The 21156-nt window shown below is 40.0% G+C and overlaps 3 protein-coding genes across 9 annotated transcripts in view; 1 reads left to right on the top strand and 2 right to left on the bottom strand.

The window, feature by feature from the left end:
• The window catches only part of apba2b (amyloid beta (A4) precursor protein-binding, family A, member 2b), an 81776-nt gene extending 75203 nt beyond the window's left edge, over nucleotides 1–6573 (bottom strand). For 4 of the 5 annotated variants that reach the window (XM_076883280.1, XM_004543217.6, XM_076883287.1 and 1 more), the window contains exon 1: nucleotides 6371–6573. The gene's annotated coding sequence lies outside the window, so the exon portion shown is untranslated. The remainder of the gene's footprint in view (nucleotides 1–6370) is intronic. The other variant, XM_076883288.1, reaches the window with a different exon arrangement.
• A 2134-nt stretch (nucleotides 6574–8707) lies between these two features.
• Nucleotides 8708–9690, bottom strand: saa (serum amyloid A). Its single transcript, XM_004543216.5, has 3 exons — nucleotides 9528–9690; nucleotides 9268–9406; nucleotides 8708–9105 (listed from the first exon to the last, which is right to left on the bottom strand). Exons 1-3 carry the CDS (start codon nucleotides 9613–9615, stop codon nucleotides 8967–8969), a joined length of 366 nt encoding a protein of 121 aa, XP_004543273.1. The 5' UTR covers nucleotides 9616–9690; the 3' UTR covers nucleotides 8708–8966.
• A 7446-nt stretch (nucleotides 9691–17136) lies between these two features.
• Nucleotides 17137–21156, top strand: part of syt7b (synaptotagmin VIIb) — a 124680-nt gene continuing 120660 nt past the window's right edge. For all 3 annotated transcript variants that reach the window (XM_076883274.1, XM_076883273.1, XM_076883271.1), the window contains exon 1: nucleotides 17137–17565. In XM_076883274.1, the coding sequence (XP_076739389.1) occupies nucleotides 17517–17565 (49 nt within the window). In that variant the 5' untranslated portion in view covers nucleotides 17137–17516. The remainder of the gene's footprint in view (nucleotides 17566–21156) is intronic.

Raw genomic sequence — 21156 nt, 5'->3', positions numbered from 1 at the left:
TGAGTCACATCTTGTCTCCTCTGAGTTTTGATGCTGTAATCAAGCCCACAAATGAACCAGAAAACCATTTCTGGTTGTGACAAACACTGAATTTTGATTAGGCTACAAACTTAAAAAAAAAAGAAGAAAAAACAGCTGGCGTAAGCTGAAAAGCACAAGATTAAAGTCTTTGCTGCGCATCCAGAGCAGCCAGTGAAGCTGTGCAGGGAAAATGATGAACACTATACTATTGCTGGATGCTACTTTTTCATATTACCTTTAGGAAGCACAGCCGGTAGGAAGAGAAAGGTGCAGCATATTTTAAATTACTACATGTAGATGTCCTTCTATCAGCTGTAATTTTCAAAATGTTTTTCTTCATATTGACTATTTTGGCTGGCTGCAACAATTTGTTCTGTATTTTAATCTAATTTAAGCCCCATATGGTAGACTGCCAAACCAAACAACATTGCATTTAAAACGCACATACCTCTACCAAGGATGCACTCTCCTCTAAATATGTTTTAACAGCTTAAATGTTTAGACTTATTTTTAATCTCCATCCAAATCTAAATCTGAGTGAGTGAAGACTGAGCAATGATGAGCAATCCCACTGACGTCTGGTGGGGGGGAGCCAATCAGTCCTGACAAAAATTCACAAAATGAGCACGACCTTTTAACACTGAAACGTTTAATGATGCTGCGTAATGAGTTCAAATTACATGCTAGAAACCATGAAAATCATCAGGCATTTGTTATGCAGTACACAAATACTCTGGTTCACATGAGATAGCAGGATAATAAAAGTTAAGCTAAGCTTGCTCAAAAGATGACTTTTTGTTGTTTTTTAAGATATTACTTTGGATTTTAGTTGCTTTTTCTTTCAATTACGGCACCAAAACTAATTTAACAAAATCAGCAGAGGTTTACACAGTCCACCCTTTGAAACTGTGTGAATAGCTGCCACCACTGCATTAAGTGTTATTAAGAAATCATGTTAAGAAGAAAAAAAAGCAGTCAGACTCTGGCTGCTCATTTTGATTCATATATGTTTTGTCCCTGTGTTGCACAGCTCTTCGCTTGTGAAGCTGAGAAGAAACGAGACTGATTCTAGCGATGATGCCATCTGGATATAAACCCTCCATAGATGGTGAATAATTGAACAACTCATACCGACAGGAGAATACGACAGCAGAGCAGTGATCTCAAAAGCTTTCAATGATCAGACTGCTTTCTGCCACTAGGCGCTTCTCAGTCAATACCAAAAGATTCAATTTGACAGTGTTTGTGAAGTAGTGTGGGATCATGGGAGTTTTGTTACATCGCTAATGTAATGATAACTGCTTGCTTAACATTAAACAGGTGGACCCATGACATTGAGGTGGACTACACATACAGCCACGTTGTGAAGTCAAGCAAAAAGTAGCCTAGTAGTGATATCCATGTCCAAATAATCACACTAAAATGAACTACATGTGCATTTATGAATGCTGTAGTAACATTATTACCATGGTTGTCTATAGGTGCTAAAGGGGAAATGACTGCATTGACAGACAACCAAAAATTAAATGTCCCTTACACTGAAATAAACACATTTCTCTGGGTTTGTACATTATTGAAGGCATTTCATATTGTAAATATATATATAATTTATCAGATTGTGCAAAAGCCAACCCGAATTACTTAATGTTTTGCTAGCAAAGTTTGTGCAGTGACTTCCTGAAAATGTGCAAATGCTCATGGAAATACAGTATATAAGGCAAATATCTACAACTCTAAGAAGGTTGTAAGTCAATGTTTGGTGTGATCACCTTTATTCTTCAACACAGTCAGAACTCTCTTAGGCAAGCTTTCTTGTAATTTCTTTAAGCAGTCTTCAGGAATAGTTCTCCAGTCTTCTTTAAAGACACTCAAAACTCTTTTTTTGACAAAACCTCCACCACTGGCTAACAGAGCCATGACAGATTCCCACCATGTTTTAATAGTGGCTGTAGACATTCACTGTTATACCTCATTCCTGACCTCCTCTGTAGATATTGACGGCAATTTGAGCCAAATACTTCAAATTTAGATGCAACACTCCATCAGACTTGTTACTGCTGATTTTCAGTCCAGTTCTTGAGTAATTCTTGAGTAAAGGTTAATTCTAACCTTCCACCGAGACCATTTCTGATGAGTCTTCAGTGAACAGCAGATGGATCAACTGTTTCTTAAGACTTTCAGATACTGTCCTACTGGCTATATTGTTTTCAGGCATGATAATTTTCTTCTTTTGTCCTCCACCTCTCCAGTTTCCTCAATTTTTTCAAGGACACATTGCACACCATGCCTAGACATGCTATATTTTCATCTATTAGCTCTCTGGGAATCACCTTGTTAGGTCCAAGGACTGAAGTGAAAATGAGTGAAAAAGCAGCCAATGTCCAAAGCAAAACTTTGATAGTTCTTCAGAAGCCTGGAAAAGTATTATTTAATGCCACTTAACAAAATTACCGAAAAATTACCAGAAAGTCTGACACCTTGGAAGCAAAATATACAGAAGTAAGAGGTGACTGGAGACAGGCTTGGATATCTACCGACAGTACTGAGAGAGTCAGTATTGCTGCAAAATATCAGATGTTGTAGTCCAAAACCTGGCTTGGAGACAGACTGGTGACCAGGCTATGTTTTACAGGTAGGATAGGCTCCAGCCTAACTATGACCCAAAATTAGACAAGCAGTTAAGTAAATGGATGCAATGATTGTAGTGCAAACCAAAAATTGAATAAATTATGCATTGATATAAACAGGTAAGAGATTCATGTCTTTCGTTTGTTTCTCTGTTTGAACGGAAGTCATATTAATTTAAATTCATTTTAAAGGGGATTACGGAAACAAGCTCTGAGCTGGAAATTATATCTCACTTATTAGTAGTTTCTCAGCACCTGTTTGCTAGTTAACATACAGACACATTGTGGTTTGTAGATTGTCTGCTTCATGCTAAATTCTGTGTAGGAACCTCCAAAAGTTGATTCTGTTCATCTGGACGTAGCGTTTTGTGGGAGAAACGTTTCGTCACTCATCCAAGTGACTTCTTCAGTCTCAGCTGACTGCAGGTTTCCCCAAGCTTATAAACAGTACATTTGCATAATGACTGAAACCAGCCCACTGAAGGAACAATGGGCTGGGAGGTCAGTTCCTTAATCATAATTATGCAAATTCTCATGACCATTGATCAACAACCACTGACCAAAACCCACTGATCAAAGACCACTGATCAATGGCCATGAGTACCATTCACAGAGAGTTGGGGAATGGCTGCAATCACAGCATTGTAAGATGGTGAAAGATGTACCCTTAGGCCCCCTCCTCGATTCAGAGATGGGCTTTCCCTTTTCACGTAAATGGCCTCCTTGACTCCACGCTCAAACCAGCGTTCCTCCTTGTCCAGGATGTGCACATCCTCATCATTGAAAGAGTGTCCACTGGCCTGTAGGTGTGAACAGACTGCAGAGTCCTGGCCTGACGAGGTAGCTCTTCTGTGTTGTGCCATCCGCTTCGCCAGACAGAGGTTGTTTGGTTTCCCCAATGTATAAATCCTGGCAATCCTCCTGGCACTTAACAGCGTACACTATGTTACTCTGTTTGTGTCGGGGACCCGATCCTTGGGGTGGACCAATTTTTGGCGCAGCGTGTTTTGGGGTTTGAAAGCCACAGAGACCCGGTGTTTAGAAAAAATGCATCTCAACTGTTGCGATACTCCTGACACCTATGGGATCACTACAGGTTTTCGCTTGGGCAGCGGTTGTCCTGCTGGAGCTTTCTTTAGGTGCCTTTCCCGCTTTGACAAAAGTCCAGCTGGGATAGCCACATTTACTCAGGGCCTTCTTGATGTGCTGTTCTCTGCCTCCCTGTCAGAGGGGATGGTGTTCGCTCTGTGTTGTAAGCTTGGGGAAACCTGCAGTCAGCTGAGACTGAAGAAGTCACTTGGATGAGTGACGAAACGTTTCTCCCACAAAACGCTACGTCCAGATGAACAGAATCAACTTTTGGAGATTTACTTTCCTGGATGATTGAGAATGCATCAAGACGTTCTGTGTAGGAAATTTGCTTCCTCTAATTTTTCACCCAATGTAACAACACTACAGCACCAGACTGTAGAGAAAGCCCATCATAAGTCATGATTTCATTTTAATGGCACGTGAAAATGAACAGATACTGTATATTGATCTTGGAATGTTTCGCTCAAGGGCACGATAGTCTTTTATTGTATCTTCAGTTATGCAAACATTATGAACAGATTACAAACTGTAAACATTTTGCATATGAAATCCACAGCTTACAGACCAAATCTTTTAAGAAGATATTGCTCATGATATCATGTAATGGATATTGAAATTCCCCTATGGCACAGCTATCCACAATGCTAAGACAGAGTCATTTATGCCGTTGCATGTTAAAACTGAGCAGCTTATTCATGATTTAATCACAGATTTCCAAATACTAATTATCTTTTATTATTTCCGCTGCAGGGCTAGAGGTTGTTGCCCTCTTCTGGCTTTCCCCCAGCGTCCAATCTGGTATCCTGCGACTGCAGCCTTGAACAAGATCCCAACAGGCTGCAGAAAAGGTGACTGTCCTTCACTGCAGGTGCTACACAGAAAACGATCCCCGCCCTGAGACAAAGCAGGGGTGGTGGTGGAAGAGCCACGCACAGGAGGATGTTATAGAGAAAGCGCGGCCCTGAAGGAAAAGGTGGAAGGTGATTGGTGAGGGGTCGGCTTGTAGGAGGGGGTGATAATGATAAAAACCTGACATTTCTACTCTAAACACGCCAGCGAGTTCACATGCTGTGCACATCCTTATGAGTATCTGTCATGGCTCTCCAGGGGCCCTTTACTTCCTTTAATAGCCATACATTACTCTCCTCTCTCTGCACTCATCCTCCACAGTCCTGTTCACCACCCTCTTCCTGAGCTGAACACAGCCATTGTTCTTCTCTTTCCGTCTGTTGCACACTCCCATCTTTAACCTCTTGTACCAGTTTTATAAATTTCTCCTCATTTTTTCCTCTACCTGCACACTAACAGATTGCAAAGATTAGTAAATCAGTTATAAAGCGTTTAGCTTTTTTGGCAACGGGTGATATGTGGCTGCAGGATTGCTTTTTTATAATCATGGGTAAGATGCTGCAAATGTATCTATATAATGTCAGTGACCTACTATCCAAACGCTTTCGTTGTATGTTTGTAGATTGTGAACATAATCTTATCATGGCCTGTTTCACAGATCAAACGACGCCACCTGATCATACCACAGAGATTCACTATAAAATACTGAATGGCTGTATCACTGCAAATCCTTTAAGGCTTATGTAACTCGTAATAACATTACGGAGCTTAAAATCTATCCGACCGTGGGTCAGCATCGACATTGCCGCTGCTGCTGTCAGGGAAGTCAACAAAACAAGAGTTGTACTATAAACAGCTAAAAAGGGGGATGCCATACAAGTGGATGATGGCTACACTGAAACTCATAGATGCTGCGTGATACAAAGCAGAGCCTGTGAGCCTGTCCCCTGCTCCCTCTGAACACAATGAACAGGCAGACACAATGCTGTCAGCATCTGCCCTCACCAGCATCTGTGGCTGGAACTGCATGATACACAAATCTAATATTAAACACAGGCTTCAGATACATTCAAGTTTGCTTAACTTGATTTCAAGTAAAGGGATATAACAGTATAAGTGGTGGGGACTAATGCACCTTACTTGTTTTTAACTTTACTTCCTTAACCTAATATCTCATTCAATTACATGCCATTTCCCCACACGTGCCGTGTGGGGAAATGGCATGGATGGGGTATATTTATAAGAAAATGGGCACATATCATGGAAAACGGGCCATTTCCACAAAGAGAACTGCACACGCCTGAGGTTTCCACCCCCTTAAATAAAACGATGCTGGAAAAGATCTGTGCCCATTAAGGACATCCAAATTTAATGACCTTCCTCGTCTCGTGAGAAACTAAAGGCCTATTTGCAATATAAGTACAATCAATAATTTTAGGCGTAGACTCGGCTGCGCATGGATGAATCACCGAGAATTGTAGCAGCAGGTCTCAGCAGACCTACTCCGAGCTTCTTTTTTTTTCTTTTTAACTGAGCTGTCCGTGAGAACAAGCACTCTGAATCATAAACTTCGGCAGCAAGAAACGATTTCGGTCAAAGCTCAGCGCCCCGTTGTTAACACTGATGCTAAAGGCAGATCCACGGGCTAGGGCGATCAGCATCCATGCACCCTGTCCCCCCTCCCCGATGCCTGGGAGGAAGGCGTAGAGGTTGTAACCGTTACCGGGGATCAACCGTGCTTGTATCTTTTCTTAATAAAAACAAAACAAAACACATCCTACCTGGAAAATGTCATATGCTGCTCAAGTCACCTCGTGTTGAGATTTGCGAGAGATGGAGCTGGCTGGTCGCGCATCACTCGGTGTGCGTGCGTGTGTGCGTTTGCGTGTGTATCACCGACAGAAAGCGTACGGAGTACAGCGGCTGGCAGCGGAACCCCGGAACGAGCATAACGCAAAGCGAGCCCTCTGCGGTTGTCTGGTCGGCACAAAAAAAAAAGAAAAGAAAAGATAGAAACACTCACACAAGAGCCAGCTACCCCACCCGAGCGGCAGTTCGAACTACACCGTCACTGTTACATTACAAAGAGGGCTTAGGTGGTGTAGCTCACAGTGTATAACCGCTGGAAACAGGAAATCGAGCGTCCACATCCCGACAAACTAATGTGGGACAAACATAGTATTTGCGTGGGGCAAAGTGGGACAGTTAAAAGAACTGGGAGATAGTCAAAAACATCTAAATGCAAGGTCAAATAATTAGCCCACCTAGGTGCTCATGTCCCCCAATGCCTAGTATGTTGTTATGAAGTTTGGACATGATCCATAAAAAATGTGGGTAATATAACGTTTTTACTGATTCTCACTTTTAGTGTGACCTTGAGCCAATTTTTAACAAAATTAAATTAGCTCTAGCTTATTGGTATCTGTCACCACACAAAATGTGAAGATACTATCTTGAAAACTGTGGATGCTAGACTGCTAACAAATAGACAATCAATCAATCAATCAATCAATCAATCAATCAATCAATCAATCAATCAATCAAACTTTGACCTTTTAATAAATTGAGTTTCTGATAATAACTCGATAATAACTCAAAGCTCTGTTTCCAGAAGGTGCTATAGATAAAACCTCTAAACAATGTTACTACCGAAAGGTGATTCATTTTTGAACTCTTTTAATGGCACAGGAACATGAATGGTTTGTTAGTGTATACAGAAAGACCATATGCAAAAATATTGTTGAAAAATAATACAACCCTGTATGTAAAAGTTGGTTCACTGTGTGAGATACGTAAAAACAGAATGCAATACTTTGCAAAATGTCTAAATCCTTTATTTTTTTTATAATGGTTAAAAGACAGCATAAGAAATGTTGACACTGATCAGTAAACCACTGCATGTCATTTGAAAAGCTTAAACTGAGAACAAAAACATATTAAAAAGGGCCAAGTACCTCCTGTTGCTTCAGAAATGATGTTCATTTTCTATTATTAATTTTGCAGCCTTACAGCCCTGTGCCTGCATAACGTCATTACCACATTAATATGCCTGTTGATAAGCTGAGCTGATAGCTTGCTCCACACTGAATATAAGTACAATAAATAATTCTAAAAGATGATTGCAAATTTTGGAGAGTCTTTAAAGTCAGAATCAGAAATAAATCAGGAAGCAGATTGTAAAATTGACATAAAAATGTATTTTTAACTGACTCGCTAACTAACTGTGTAGACCACAGCTGATCCATCTTGAACTTTATTGCGTGTAGAAAAAAAATATTGATGTGTTTTCACATCAATTATAGTAGCAGTAGTTAAGTGACAAGGACAATTTTCTCTACAAACACCACAGCCTCAGGTTTCAGACAGAAGACAGCACTGTCACCCAGTGGCTGCACCTGTGCATCACAACTGAGTCAACAACTAAAAGCGCTGCCAGAGATGGGGGAGGCTGAAATCTGACACAGAGAAGCAGACTGGAATATGTTTAAGAACACTGATGCTTTGTGTGTCATACACTGGAAAAATGGGACTTCTTAGCACTATCATTAATGAATATATTTTAACCATTTTGATTACTTTGGTCAAATTTGTGCTAAATAATCAATTTGACAATATACTTTAGGATGGTTGCTGGTGGTAAAGAGGCTGAAAATAAGAGACGGAGGACCAAAGCCCACACAGCAACAACATGAAAAATTTCTTGTCCAAAGTATCCTGGCATCTTGTTCATGAGTAAGGGAGAGGGGAGATTGAAAGATGAATTGGTGCGGTATCTGCAGGAATATGGGCACTGTACTGGTCCAGTGTGGTGAAGAGAGACCTGAGCATAAAAGCGAAGCTGCCAGTTGACATTCCTACCCTCACGTATGGTCATGAGCTCTGGGTAATGACTGAAAGAACAACGCTGTGTAAACAAGCAGTGGAAATGAGCTTTCCCCAAAGCATGGCAACGTGAGATGTTCTGGCCATGTCCTACTGAGAAGAGGCCCTGGGGTAGGCTCAGGAGACACTGGAGAGATTACTGGAAGTGCCCCGGGGTCACTGTAGCAGAAGGACAACTGACAGTATTTGGTTTTAAAAAATGTTTCTGTGGAAATGATGGACCTGACACCAACAGCTTTTGCAGTTTTACACGTTTTTTATTTGTTCAGTGTTTTTTCAATGGGCAACTTTCCTGCTTCCCCGCTTGTACCACACACACCACCCCACCTCAGGTCCCGGCACATCTTTTACAGGGGAGACGTGATCAGTTGATGGAGCTCAGGTATCTGAGCAACAACAAATTTGGGCTATTTAAAACACCATGTTTTCACTAACTCCAACACTAGAAGCGTCTTCATGCAGTTTTATTCTCCTGTAAGTCAATGAGCTTTGCGCTCAGTACTTGTTGGGAAGACCCTCGGGCCTGAAATGGTTGGGATCATTTCCGTCTCGCCCCCAACGGTTTGCCGCCTGATCAGCTTCGGAGTCCTCAGCGCCATGACCCAGTCTCTCCTGCACCCACTCTCTGGTGTTACTAAAATGGAAATAGACAGTGAATCCACCTATCTTCAGTAAGTACGTTTCAGAACAACATCAGAAACTGAAAAAATGAGAGAAGCAGAATTAGCAGCCTTAAAAAATTAGTGATTAGTTAATCAAAAATACAAATGAATTTCAGTAAAGTAGATTGTCAAACCTGATAACCTCAGCAGCCCATCTGCCTCCTGCTCCTCTCTGTGCAGCATCAGAGTTTCCTCTGGCATGAAAGTATTTGTCTGAATCTTTCCAGTTGGCCTCCCTCATGTCGCTGTAGGCTCGCCACATATCACCAGCCCCTGATCAGAATTACAGAAAACAGTACTGATAATAAATAATGACAACATTCGCAATTAAAATATCAAAATCTGAGAAATATGACAGATTGTTGTTAGGTATTTAAAATGCCATATTTCTAACCTTTAGCTGCTTCAATTGGGAAATTATACCACTGGGCATTGGTTTCCACAATTAGAATGAGAAAAATCCCAGCCACAAGCAACTTCATGGCTGCAGAAGTCACAAAATTTAAATCTAAAATGCTTTTTTTTTTTTTTTACACAGTTTAGACAAATCTTTAGAGCTCACTGAATAACTTACTACTGAGGGACGCACTGGTCTTATATTCTGTTCTGTACGATCATAGGATTACTCAATAATGGAAAGTTTTGGTCCATGTTTACAGAAAGGAAAGTTCAGCCAAACACACCAGGCACCAGTTGTGAAATCGCAGGTATTCACAGCTGTGGAAAAAAAGAGCAAGCTTCATGTAAACCAAAACATCCGAGGGGTTTTTTGCTCATCATGAAAAATCTCTGTTCATTCCAATAAACTCTGCTGCCTTACCTTTATCAATGTATGTGCAGCAATTTATTACTATTAAAGTTATTTATTCATTTTTAGATGTGTTAATGTTTGCTTCTTTCTAGTTTCTTCTGGTTATGTCGTCTTGAATTCAGAATGCAAATCCAGAGTTGTCAGGAAAATTTGGACAAAAATGATTGTTTATGATGTTGTTGCTGCTGCTGTTTTTGTCACTGATGCCTCAGGACGTGATTTTGCGCGAGAGAAAGTCATGCACATGAGCACAAATGCACATATATATGTGTCTACTGGTACACGCTGGTGGTGCTACTGCTGCATTAGTTTGTGTGTTACACTTTACTGGAAAAAACCTATATGGGATTTCTTAATAAATGTAAAAAAGATCTATTGCAGTCTATTGCGATCTCTTTGTCTGTTTCTTTTTAAAACATATGCATGTTAGTTTAGGTTTTTGGTTGTGTCAAGGCTGCGTCTGTGAATTTAGTTTTGTATTTTCCATCCATCCACATTTTGCCACATACTTATATGTCCGTGTATTCTTTGTAGTTATTTTCTAAACAGTTTTTATTGTTAAAAGCAGTTAAATCAGGTGGAGGAAGTGGTTGGGGAAAGGGAAGTCTGGGCTTCTCTGCTTGATGAGTCACTAGATTTGTGGTAGAAAATGGATGAATGGATGGTTGGAAGGCATATGGTGAAGGCATCAAAGCATCATTAGACAAGATGAAATAATAAAATTAATACAACTTGCAAACTAAGGATATTTCATCTCTGTCTTTATGTTAGTTTGATTTTCCCAGTTCAGAAAATAGTTTCAAGTAGCTTCTGTTTTTCCTCAAAAGTCTATGTTTTATTTTTATTTTAACTGGATATTTTTGCACATCTAGTTTTAGTTTTGATCTTAGTTTAGCTATAACTCTTCATAGTTATAGAAGACTAAAAGAAAAATATATTTGTTACTCATAATAGTTCATAATCTAAAAAAAGGAGAAGCATACAGTTATAAGTCAGAATGAAGGTAATGTAATGCACAATTCAGAGGCAACCTGCCAAAAATGCTGTAGCAGACCTCAAAGGAATATAAAGGAATGCTCACTTCAGTGACCTGAAGCATCTTTGTAGAAGAAAGAAGAGAGGATCAAAATACCGCCACAAATAATGACAGGGGGTAATATGTCACGTGTTGTTGTTCATCTGAATTTGTTATCATCTTAAATAGACAGTGAAAATCTTACTTTCCAAGCTGCAGAATTTAGAGTTCATCTTTAAAGTTCACTGAATAACTTGTTTACAGGAACACTACTATTTTTATTCTGTTCAGAAACAAGCAGGGTCAGAGAGATGAAAGTTCAGCCAAGCCCACCGGTGTCCTGAGTGTGCAGCTGCAGGTTGGGGTTGTGGTGGGGATATTTAACCTGGCACTACTTTCTGTTCTTTTTAATGCTGTTCAAATCTGCATTGAATCCATAAGGGTCAACAGGATATGTTGTATTTAAAACAGAAAATCAATCTACAGTTTATTTGATCAAAAAACCAAACTATTATTTATTTATTTATTTTGCTTTGTTTTATGACAGGCTTTGATGCTGACAAAAACACTGCTCTGTTTTGAGCAGTGCTAAAGGTTCAAAGCAGCAGATGGCAGTAGAAGCCTACTGATTCCTGGCAGAGAAATAACTGTAATTCCTCCAATCATGTCACTATGACATGACATGATATGACATGACATGTCATAGTGACATATCTTACACTGAAAAAAATCTATCACACAAATTCCTATATGCATGTATATATCATATTTATTTTTAACTCCCCTCTCACCCCTGCGGGTGGACTTTATCCGTGAAGCTCAGATTCTCTAACAGAGGCCCGGGAGCTTGAAGGTCCTACACAGTCTCTTTGCTGCTCATAGGCCTGTGCTCTTCTGGACAGAGATCTTGGATGTCATTCCTGGGATCTGCTGGAGCCTGTTGCCCAGTTTGGGTGCCACTGCCCTGAGTGCCCACAGGGACCACTTCGCATCTTCTCCCCAGCTCCTCTCTCAGCCATTTGTATATTTATATATACCAGGATTTCAATTAAAGAGCCGGTGCACACTGGAACCATAAAACCAGTCACCAATACTGTTAATTTATGATGTTTGTGGCATAAACATTACATTGGGTGATGGTCCAATCATTTTTAAGCAGTCCACATGTTTGTTTTGCCGAGACCTGGGAGAACAAGCCTTGAGAACAATTTACAAAAACTAAATAAATAAAACTTACATATTGAGATTGCCTTGTTAGACTTTGGATAGGGGTCACTTTAACACAAAATTTCAATAACTTAATGGCACTATTAGTGATCAAGTTAGCAAAGGACCCAATATGCAGGCCAAATGCAGACTCTCAGGTTGGCAATTAAAAATGAACTTATGCAAAACTTAATGTGGTGGGAAAATCCTATGACTAACAAAAATTCAAAAACAAAAACAGCAGCTAAAGAAATGCAAAGAATTAGAATAAAAAGAAACCAGAGAGCGCAGAAACAAGATGGATGTGAAGAGGAGACGATAACAGAGACAGGTTTGACGCTTAAGGTACAGAAAAAGAAAAGAACAACAACAACAGTTGAATAATGATGAAATTAAACCAAATAAGAGACTGTTTCACAGTGTAGGTGTGTGGAGTGTTGAGCAGAGGATCTGAACAAAAGATGAGCTCTTTATTGGCTCTTTAGCAAATCCAAAATGTAACATAATCCAAGGAAAAATTCCAAAAACACGAATTCGAAACCTGCACAGGGAAGCTAAACTAATAACGTACATGGATAACTCACTGGTGGACTAAGCAAAAATAGCAGGAACTGGAGATGGGTGGGGAACAAGCCATAGCTAAATAAGATTAACAAAGGTAAAAGCAATCCATTCACCAATCAAGAAGTAAAAGTGGGAAGAGCCACCACTTAAAACTAAACGTCTTAAGAAATACACAAAGGAGACTAATACAGACATGGTTATTAACACTTCACAAGAAGTGCAAGACAAGAAAAGACCAAGATGCTGCCGCCCCAGCAGACCGCACTGTAAAAGATGGCTGAGGCCACCACAGAGTCATAGAAGGTCTTCAGAAGTGGGCCCTTCACTCCAAAAGACCTGAGCATCTGCAGCGGGTACAGCATGCTCTGCCTTTTCCTGTAGAGAGCATTTGAGTTGTGAGACCAGTACAGTTTATTGTTCAGGTGAACACCAAGGTACCTGTAGCTATCCACAGCCTCAATATCAATACCTTGGATGTTTAGTGGCTGCAGTGGAGGATGTTTGTGCCTGCAGAAGTCTACCACCAGCTCCTTGGTTTTACTGGTTTGGATTGGTTTTAGTGTTGATCTGTAGGTAGTTCTGCTGACACCAGTCCATAAAGCCTTAATACTAAATAGTGACTAAAACTTAAATGCAACAAGTACATGAAGTTTAAGATTGAAGATAACAAAAAAAATCAAAACAGGAATCGAAAATCAAAATAATAATAATCAGGGAACCAAACAGAAAACGCTTAACCCACTACTGTAGGGTTACACAAGCATCTCAGGGGTCTGTGAGTTAAAGCAGTGCATTGAAGATACAGCATATTACACTGTACTGCTTATTTTTTTCTCTCTTTTCTCACAAGCAAAACAGTTAGATCAGATTAAAACAAGAGCAATTAGGAAATTCAATACAAAAATGTTACTGGTGGCCTTCAAAACTAAATTGTGAAAAAGAAAGGAGACACTGTCAAATGACCAAAACACACATTAGGTGCAAGGATTTGTGTTGCAATCTTTCCACGCAATAATTTACCTTTGATTGTTGGATTTCTGCTTGGTCAGCTTTTGGTTAACTTATAAATAAATAAATTTTAAGTATACATGACAACTGGGTTACAAATAATTAGAGAACCAATCATAAAGGGTAAAGCAACCCCAGAACTTAATGCTATTACCACCACGTTTCTCCAGAGAGATGGTATTAACCATGTGATAAACAGTAACTTGGAGTTCAGCCAGAAAGCTCTGTTTTAATCTCATTAGAGCAGACATCACTTTAGCTCTTCCCCTTAGTACTTTAAACCACATATGGTAAACTCCAGGTGGAAAGAGTGCCTTTCTAGCTGCTTTACAATGATGGAGTGGTGCTGAGATTATTGCCCTAATGCCTCGCCACAGTTATCGCAGAGATCTACAAAGAATACCTTGGCGCTTAGTACTTGTTTTTTGCCACAACATGCAGTCAGATCTGTAGGACCTCAGAGACACAGGTGTACCTTCCAGAAGGTCTCAGTCAGCTTCAGGGCATTTAAAGATTGATTAAACCAAACTTACTTTAACATAATTTGGATTGCCAAAGGGTGTAAAGTGTTGGAAGACTGACATTTTGTTTTTAAACTTGTAAAAGTTTAAAAAGTATATATTTCCAGTTGTTCAAAATTGGCTACTGAGTTCTGAATGACATACAAAAGCAGTTTTATTAGTTTCATATTCTGCAAAATCATAAAAGCTGTCGTTTGACTTCTGCACATTTGACATAAACAGGCTGTAACGATATTCCCTGGGCTGCTTTAAACTAGCTCAGCTGTAATGTTTCTAACAGTGCTGTTGATTGTGATATGATGAGTCTAAGATTACCTGGAATCTGAGCGCTCATGAATCACTCTTTTATTGTTTCAAATAAACCAACATCTCTCCAGACTGTGACGATATTTCGCAACGTCACCGAAAACGCCCGAGGGATTAAAGCACGGCTCGAGTTGGGCTGATGAATGTGTTGTTTTGCGTTCAGAGGAGGCACTGTGACAGGCTAATAAATATGCATCACAGTGACAGTGCGAAAAAAAGATGAAGCTGTGAGAGTGAGAAGGAGAAGTTTCTGTCCATATGCAAGGGAAGCGTATTTTTCAAGAATTAATCGAATGTTTATGCAACAGATTAAATGCATTCCACACTTGACATAAAGCAGAGGCAACAAAAGCAAAATCGTAAAACTATCTGCTTTACACAGATGCACAAAGCTCATACAAGATGTCAGAGGTGCTATCACAAGAAATGTGTCAGACAGAAATCTGTGTGATTGAACAACTGAACAAAGGTGTAACATTGAGTCAACACAGCAGAGCAGTCAACTGGCACTGAGCTTTTTGAGATAAAACACTGCTACATGCTGCAAATTGAAAAATGCTCTCTATCCCTGACATAAAATTTCACTGTTACTTCAAAGATAAAACTAAAACTAATTCTGGGCCTCCCCTAAAACAATGAGGACATGGATGATTAACTTCTACACTTGAGCTGCACTATATTTACAGCAAGAAGCTGAAGATAGCTCTTCCAATGGGTAAAAAAAAAAGCTAAAATAATGGTTAACTGGGGGTGCTTCTTCCTTACAAGTTGGAATTGTTTGAACTGGATGTGTAAAGTAATTTGAATTGATTTTCACTAAATGTGGTGCTGTACATTATGGCCAGACATCTTCACTCTGGTCCCATCTGTCTAGATGCAACTTTGCAAACCAAAGCTGTGCTCCTTTTAGAGAAACACAAGCTTTCTGCTGACAACCCGTTCAAACAGCCATACTTGTGCTTTCTCTTTGTTTTGGCACCACCTGACCTTTGGGTGAAGACCAACAAACTACCAAAACCAAAACCTGGAGATAATCAGTCAATTAAGGGTAGCCCCACCTGGCTGGTCATTCCTATGGAAGCAAGGTTAAGGTTGGACTTTATTTTTTCAGGGTTGCTTGTGAAAACTTTCTTTTTCACATGAATGTACTATGTTGACTTAAACAGTTTAAGAGCCAAGAAATGTTCCACTCTTGGGAGTTTCCCATTTGTGATGAACAAACAAACCAACAAACAAAACTTGCTTGCTTGTGTCACTTTCCAGGTCTTTAGCAAATTATTGACAACTCAACTTTGGTGTTAATTTGGGTTGCTCTGTGGCTCAAAATCACCAAAAACTTAGAGCCGATAAATCATATTCCATATAGTGCATTTTTCAAAATGCCATTCTAGTTGGAAAAAGTACACACCAATGGAATTTTTTTTTAAAAACTAATAAAATATGAAATATTAACAAAATATTAATGATCAAAAATACTCTCAGACACGCAATCGCATTAGGCTGAAGTAATAAATAAGTTGAGATTCTGTTGTAATAAAATCGCCAATCAGGTTACCAGCTCCGTGCTGCATTTCTGTCTTTTTATGGCTTCAAAACGATCGATTACACAGGAACAAAGAATAGAAGAGAAAACGGTTTAAAAGATATTCAGTAAGTGCATTTCAAGGACACATTTACAAGAACCTAAAAGCTAGAAAATTTTAAAGCACTTTATTGCCATGCTCACATTGTAATCTTCATCTTTAACGTTTTATTACTTTTTTATATATAATTTGCCCGCTAAACACTTTTCTTCGACTTCTTTATTAACACTGCATGCGACTTTCAGTTTAGTTGTAACACTCGGCGTTTGATCGGCTTTAAAATCACCTCCTATATTATATGTTTAACCGAAAGACAGCGTCCAGGTGACTGATTGATGGGTAACACAACACTAGAGATCGCCATTGAGCCACGATCCACGCGTGATTCAGGGCGAACGTGAATAGTGAGTAAATGTGCCTTATCGACTGTATAGGCCTTTTGGCTGTAATGGCATTATTATAATAATTAAAACGCACAGACTGCTCATGACACTACCACTAATGAAAAGCTTACTAGAGGCTCAACACGTGAGCGAGAGCAAAACGTATGGGCTACAACTTGGACACGTTATGCGTAAAAGGTATCAATATTCGCAGAGATTCTCACATGAATCCCACTGATTAGGCTATCGATCCGTAGTGAAGCCACGGAGATGAGGGTGATCAGCACTTACTATTTAAATCAGTAATTCGTGTAATTTATTTATTTCCTCCCTCTTCTGGGCTCTTTTTTTTTATCATCTCACATAGTAGCGACAGACTTCTGTAGCAGACTGTATGGTTACTAGAATCGATTGTCTGTCAGAATTACCTCTATTATTAAAAAGCTCGGAAAGGCTCCGGTTCACATGACAGTAGGAGCCTCTCATTGTGCAGCTCGGAGTGAAAGAGAGGCTTTGACTCTGTGTGATGAGATGAAGACCTCAGATGAAATGGACAGCAGCACCGAGGGCGCACGGATTCCTCGCCTCGGCTCTGAGTAGACGACCTCCTACCGACTTACTTCACGTTACCCCGCCCGTCTGCTTGCCGTCTCCTCCCCTAAAACCCTTCCTGCGACCAACCCTTTGAGCGACTCTGGGCTTAAAAAAATAGAGACTGAGAGAGAAAGTGAGAGAGATAGCGAGAGCGAGCCAAAACACATACTCCCAACATCACTTAGACTATCTTCTCCAGCACAACAAGGGGAGGAGGACGCACAAGTGGAGGCGCGTCCATGCGTGCCAACCGGCAGACGAACAAGACATTAAAGCGGGCAAAGGACCACAAATAAATTGGAATAAGACTGAACTCTTTGGAAAAGCGCACAGCTTTGCAAAAACCCCCCCAAACAAACAACACCCCCAAAAAAGACAGTCTAGATGAGTGAATGGTAAGAAGAGTCATGCATCTCAACGGAGGAGCAGATAACAGCAAAGGTGAGCAAAAATATTTCAGCGGCCATCAGTGGATAATTTTAATCAGGCTCTCTGCATAGTTCAAAGCTCTCGCGTTGATTGCCAGATGCCCTTGAGTGTGCCATGTTGATGTCAAGTAATGATGCTGGGGGTCATTCCAACAAGCTAATGGTTACTGCTGTCATGGTTTTATTAGTGCCTGTTTGCCTTTCACCAAAACGCACTGAAAAGCTTCGCATGGTAGTGAGAAGGGGTGCTGCAATACACCCAAGGTGGCAATATAGTGACTGTCTGTGAGCCAGCCACTTGAGCACTTGTTGTTCTCGATTTGGATCCAGTGTGCACGGTCGCATCCTTGCACGGTCGTTCTTGCACGGGGTGACCTGAGCATACATGCACAAGGTCATTTTGATGAGCAGCCTGTCGTGTTTGTGCAGCTTCGAGGTGCGTGTGTTTGTATTGTTGTCTGTAACTGAGACGAATGCGTGCCCTCCGCTGTGGTCGGAGGGGGAGAATTAGAGAGCAGACGGTGTGTAACGACAACGCTTCCTATCAAGATAAGTACCGATGGCTGTTGATGCATCTGCGAGAGCCGTGGTGGTGGTGTTGGTGGTGGGGGTAATTTTACTCTCAGTCTTGGAACCGAGGTCGAGGTCACTGACTAACACCTGATGCTGATGGAGATTTGCCTCTCAATGTCTGTCGACATGACGCAGCCCGTGTCTTACTGAGCACTGTAAAATAAACTGCAATTGGACTTGTGTCCACCACACCCACGCACTCAGCAAGTTAAATGTATTATAATGACTGGCATCAAGTATATGGCACTATGATCCACAGACTGATTGTTCAAACTACTGCATGTAATAGTCAGTCCCCCATAAACGTGAGATATCTGTAGTACAGTTGTGGGCAGAAGAAGTCTTAAAAAACCCCCAAACTGAAATACTAAAGAGCAACACCACAGTGTAAGTGCTGAAAATCTTTCAACTTTTTATTTTCTCACATCTGAGCAGCATGCTGATAATGATGTTATACAGTTTGAATTGGAGTACAGTATTTCACATTTTTATTTGCAAGTGGTGAGCTTTACAGGAGGCTAATATCTTTGTTTTTACCAGCTGTAAAGCATGCTGTTTGGTGAGGAGTTCCCCATGTGGAGAGGGGTGACCGGCACAGTGGCACACCGCATCGCCCCTCATCTGAAATGTCTTACGACCTCATTGCCAGATATGGTTTCACTGGGGACAAAAGATGAGTCACCATCTGCAACTGGAAGTGATTTCATGATTACATGACAGGCGTGTGTGCGTGCGCGTGTATATTCCTGTATTACTCTGCTCGTGGGGACATAAATGTGCATACAGAGTCTCAATGTGTGGGCATGCTTTCCTCCTGGGGACGAAAGGAAAGCATGCCCACAGTGTAAATTACAATAATTTAGTTTGAAGATGCGCTTAAGGCTAGGCTTAGGTTAAGATGTGGTAATGGTTAGGGTTAGGGAGTTAGCAGCTATGTTAAGGGTTAGGGTAAGACTGTAGCAAAGGAAGTTAATGTTCTTGGGAGTGATAGAAGCGTGACTGCATGTGTATTTGCACATGTGCGTGCTTGTGTGAGACAGAGAGAGTATATGTGTCTGTGTTTGTGTCTGAAAGTGAGAGGGAACATGTGAGAGAGAGTCGTGAAGCCAAAAGGTATTAATCAAAAGGTTAAGTGTAACAGCAGAACTCAAGATAAAGCTCGGCTCCTTATATATTGAAAACACAGAAATAAATATTATAAATGTCACTGAATAACATCAGTGATGACGGAGACACTGCGTCCAATATAATAACAGCTTCTTTTTTTATTCTAACAGCAAAAATATTACATGTGGCATATTAAAGATGTCTGAAGTTCATGAAGTTAATGTTCTGTATGGCAGCTGAAGCAGATGGTGTTTTATGCTTATAGGCTGTTTACTGTGTCAAAATGAATCAGATCAATGGCTCAGACTCATTACCCAAAAAAATTATAGCCAAGCCTCCAGCTTTAATTGTCACATTGCATTACCTTAGATAGTCTAGACAACACAGAAACGCGTTTTCTGGCAGACACAATCTATTTCAAGATTAATTTCAGCAAACGGTTCAGTCAGCAAAGCGTTTGTAATTTGTCTTAAAAACAACCGGGAGTGTTCTTTCTGGAGCTCATACATTTTTAGCTTCACGGGGACAGCAATCTAAACTTCAGCAATCGTTAGCCCTCTTCTGCACCGTGGCGCGAATTGAGCAGAAGGGTGCCAGTCAAACTTTGAGTGTAGTTAATGTGTTTGTGTAGATTTTACCTGGAGATTGAATTGATATTTTCCCTGCTTGTTGGCTCTTAAGCAATAACTGTACTTTGGTTTAAAATCATCCTCAATTTACACTTTCCTATGAAATAATACATTAGTAAAACACTGCATCAACAGGCTTCCTGAGTATACCTTTAGGTGTAAAATGCAATCACTTGGCCTTTTTGTCCAATTGGACATTAGTGCTAAAATGTGTTTTATGAGGCCACCGTGGCCTCTAACCTTATTCTAATCAAGTGAATGGTTTTGCCAAATGTAATGAAATCCCATCCATGGGTTCCTGTGGCATTGCTTTCACAAATAATGGGTCAGATGTGAGGTAACGCCTACCCTGACATTCATAAACCAAATTCAGATTTGTTCATGTTTGAATCTAAAGGAATATTTGTGCAAAAATTTTAGAAATCCTCGCAAGATGTTCAAGTGATATTGTGCTCAGAGTCTGAAGCAGACAACCTCGTAATGCCCAGAGCTCACTGTGATGAGACTTTACTTGTTTATGTGACCAAGATTAAAAAAACCCAAACTCATATTGACTTTACCATAAAAAAGCTGATCTGGCAAACAAATAATCAATAAATGCATAAATGCATTTGCTGATTGTTTTTTTTTTCAATTATCTCCAAAAATACCAATTGTGGCTGCTCTTAAGTCACTTCAGCTTCATAATGACATGTTGGTGACAGGGCATATGAATACTTTCATATTTACTCATGATATCCATTCTTAGGTCAAATTTTCAATATCAGACTTCTTGTAAATGCGGAGTATTTGTGCTTCCCAGTGCTACTGTCATTTATTTTAACATGGGCTACTTTTTACATTTTTGTCTTAAATGAAAGAAACAAGCACACATAACATCCCATATACAGTAACTATATTATACTATTATAAATAACTATTTACCTTGACCCTGTGTATAAACGTAATCTTACAAAGTTTTTAAAAAAAGGTTTTCCCGACCATTTCAAATATTTTCTGAAACATTACTTTTTCCTAGTGGAAGTATTGAACTCATCCATCATACCCAGTGCATACGCTCAATTTTGTGAAGTAAAACAAGTGAACCAACACACTGCAATTACATCAAGATTTGATATAAGCTAGGATTTGAAGCTTTATTCATTCTAGTTATATCACCACTAAAGGAGACTCCATCTAAAAATATCCTCATTTATGGTTATGTCAGTAAATGAGTTCAAATTTTGATGCTATAAAAGCAACAGCTCATTTTCCCAAATATTGATTAGGCTCACAGCAAAAATAAAATACATTAC

This window comes from Maylandia zebra, linkage group LG1 (assembly GCF_041146795.1).
Source record: "Maylandia zebra isolate NMK-2024a linkage group LG1, Mzebra_GT3a, whole genome shotgun sequence".
In the NCBI taxonomy this organism is placed as follows: Eukaryota; Metazoa; Chordata; class Actinopteri; order Cichliformes; family Cichlidae; genus Maylandia; species Maylandia zebra.
The sequence above is the reverse complement of the archived record's forward strand: the minus strand, read 5'-3'. Positions and strand labels throughout refer to the sequence as shown.

Bases quoted from the DNA above. Each gene is read 5' to 3' on its own strand.
- saa (XM_004543216.5), bottom strand. From the start codon at position 9,615: ATGAAGTTGCTTGTGGCTGGGATTTTTCTCATTCTAATTGTGGAAACC. The intron at 9,407-9,527 runs GTTAGAAATATG...AATTCTGATCAG, and splicing joins CCCAATTGAAGCAGCTAAAG to GGGCTGGTGATATGTGGCGA. The intron at 9,106-9,267 runs GTTTGACAATCT...TTTCCATTTTAG, and splicing joins TGGGCTGCTGAGGTTATCAG to TAACACCAGAGAGTGGGTGC.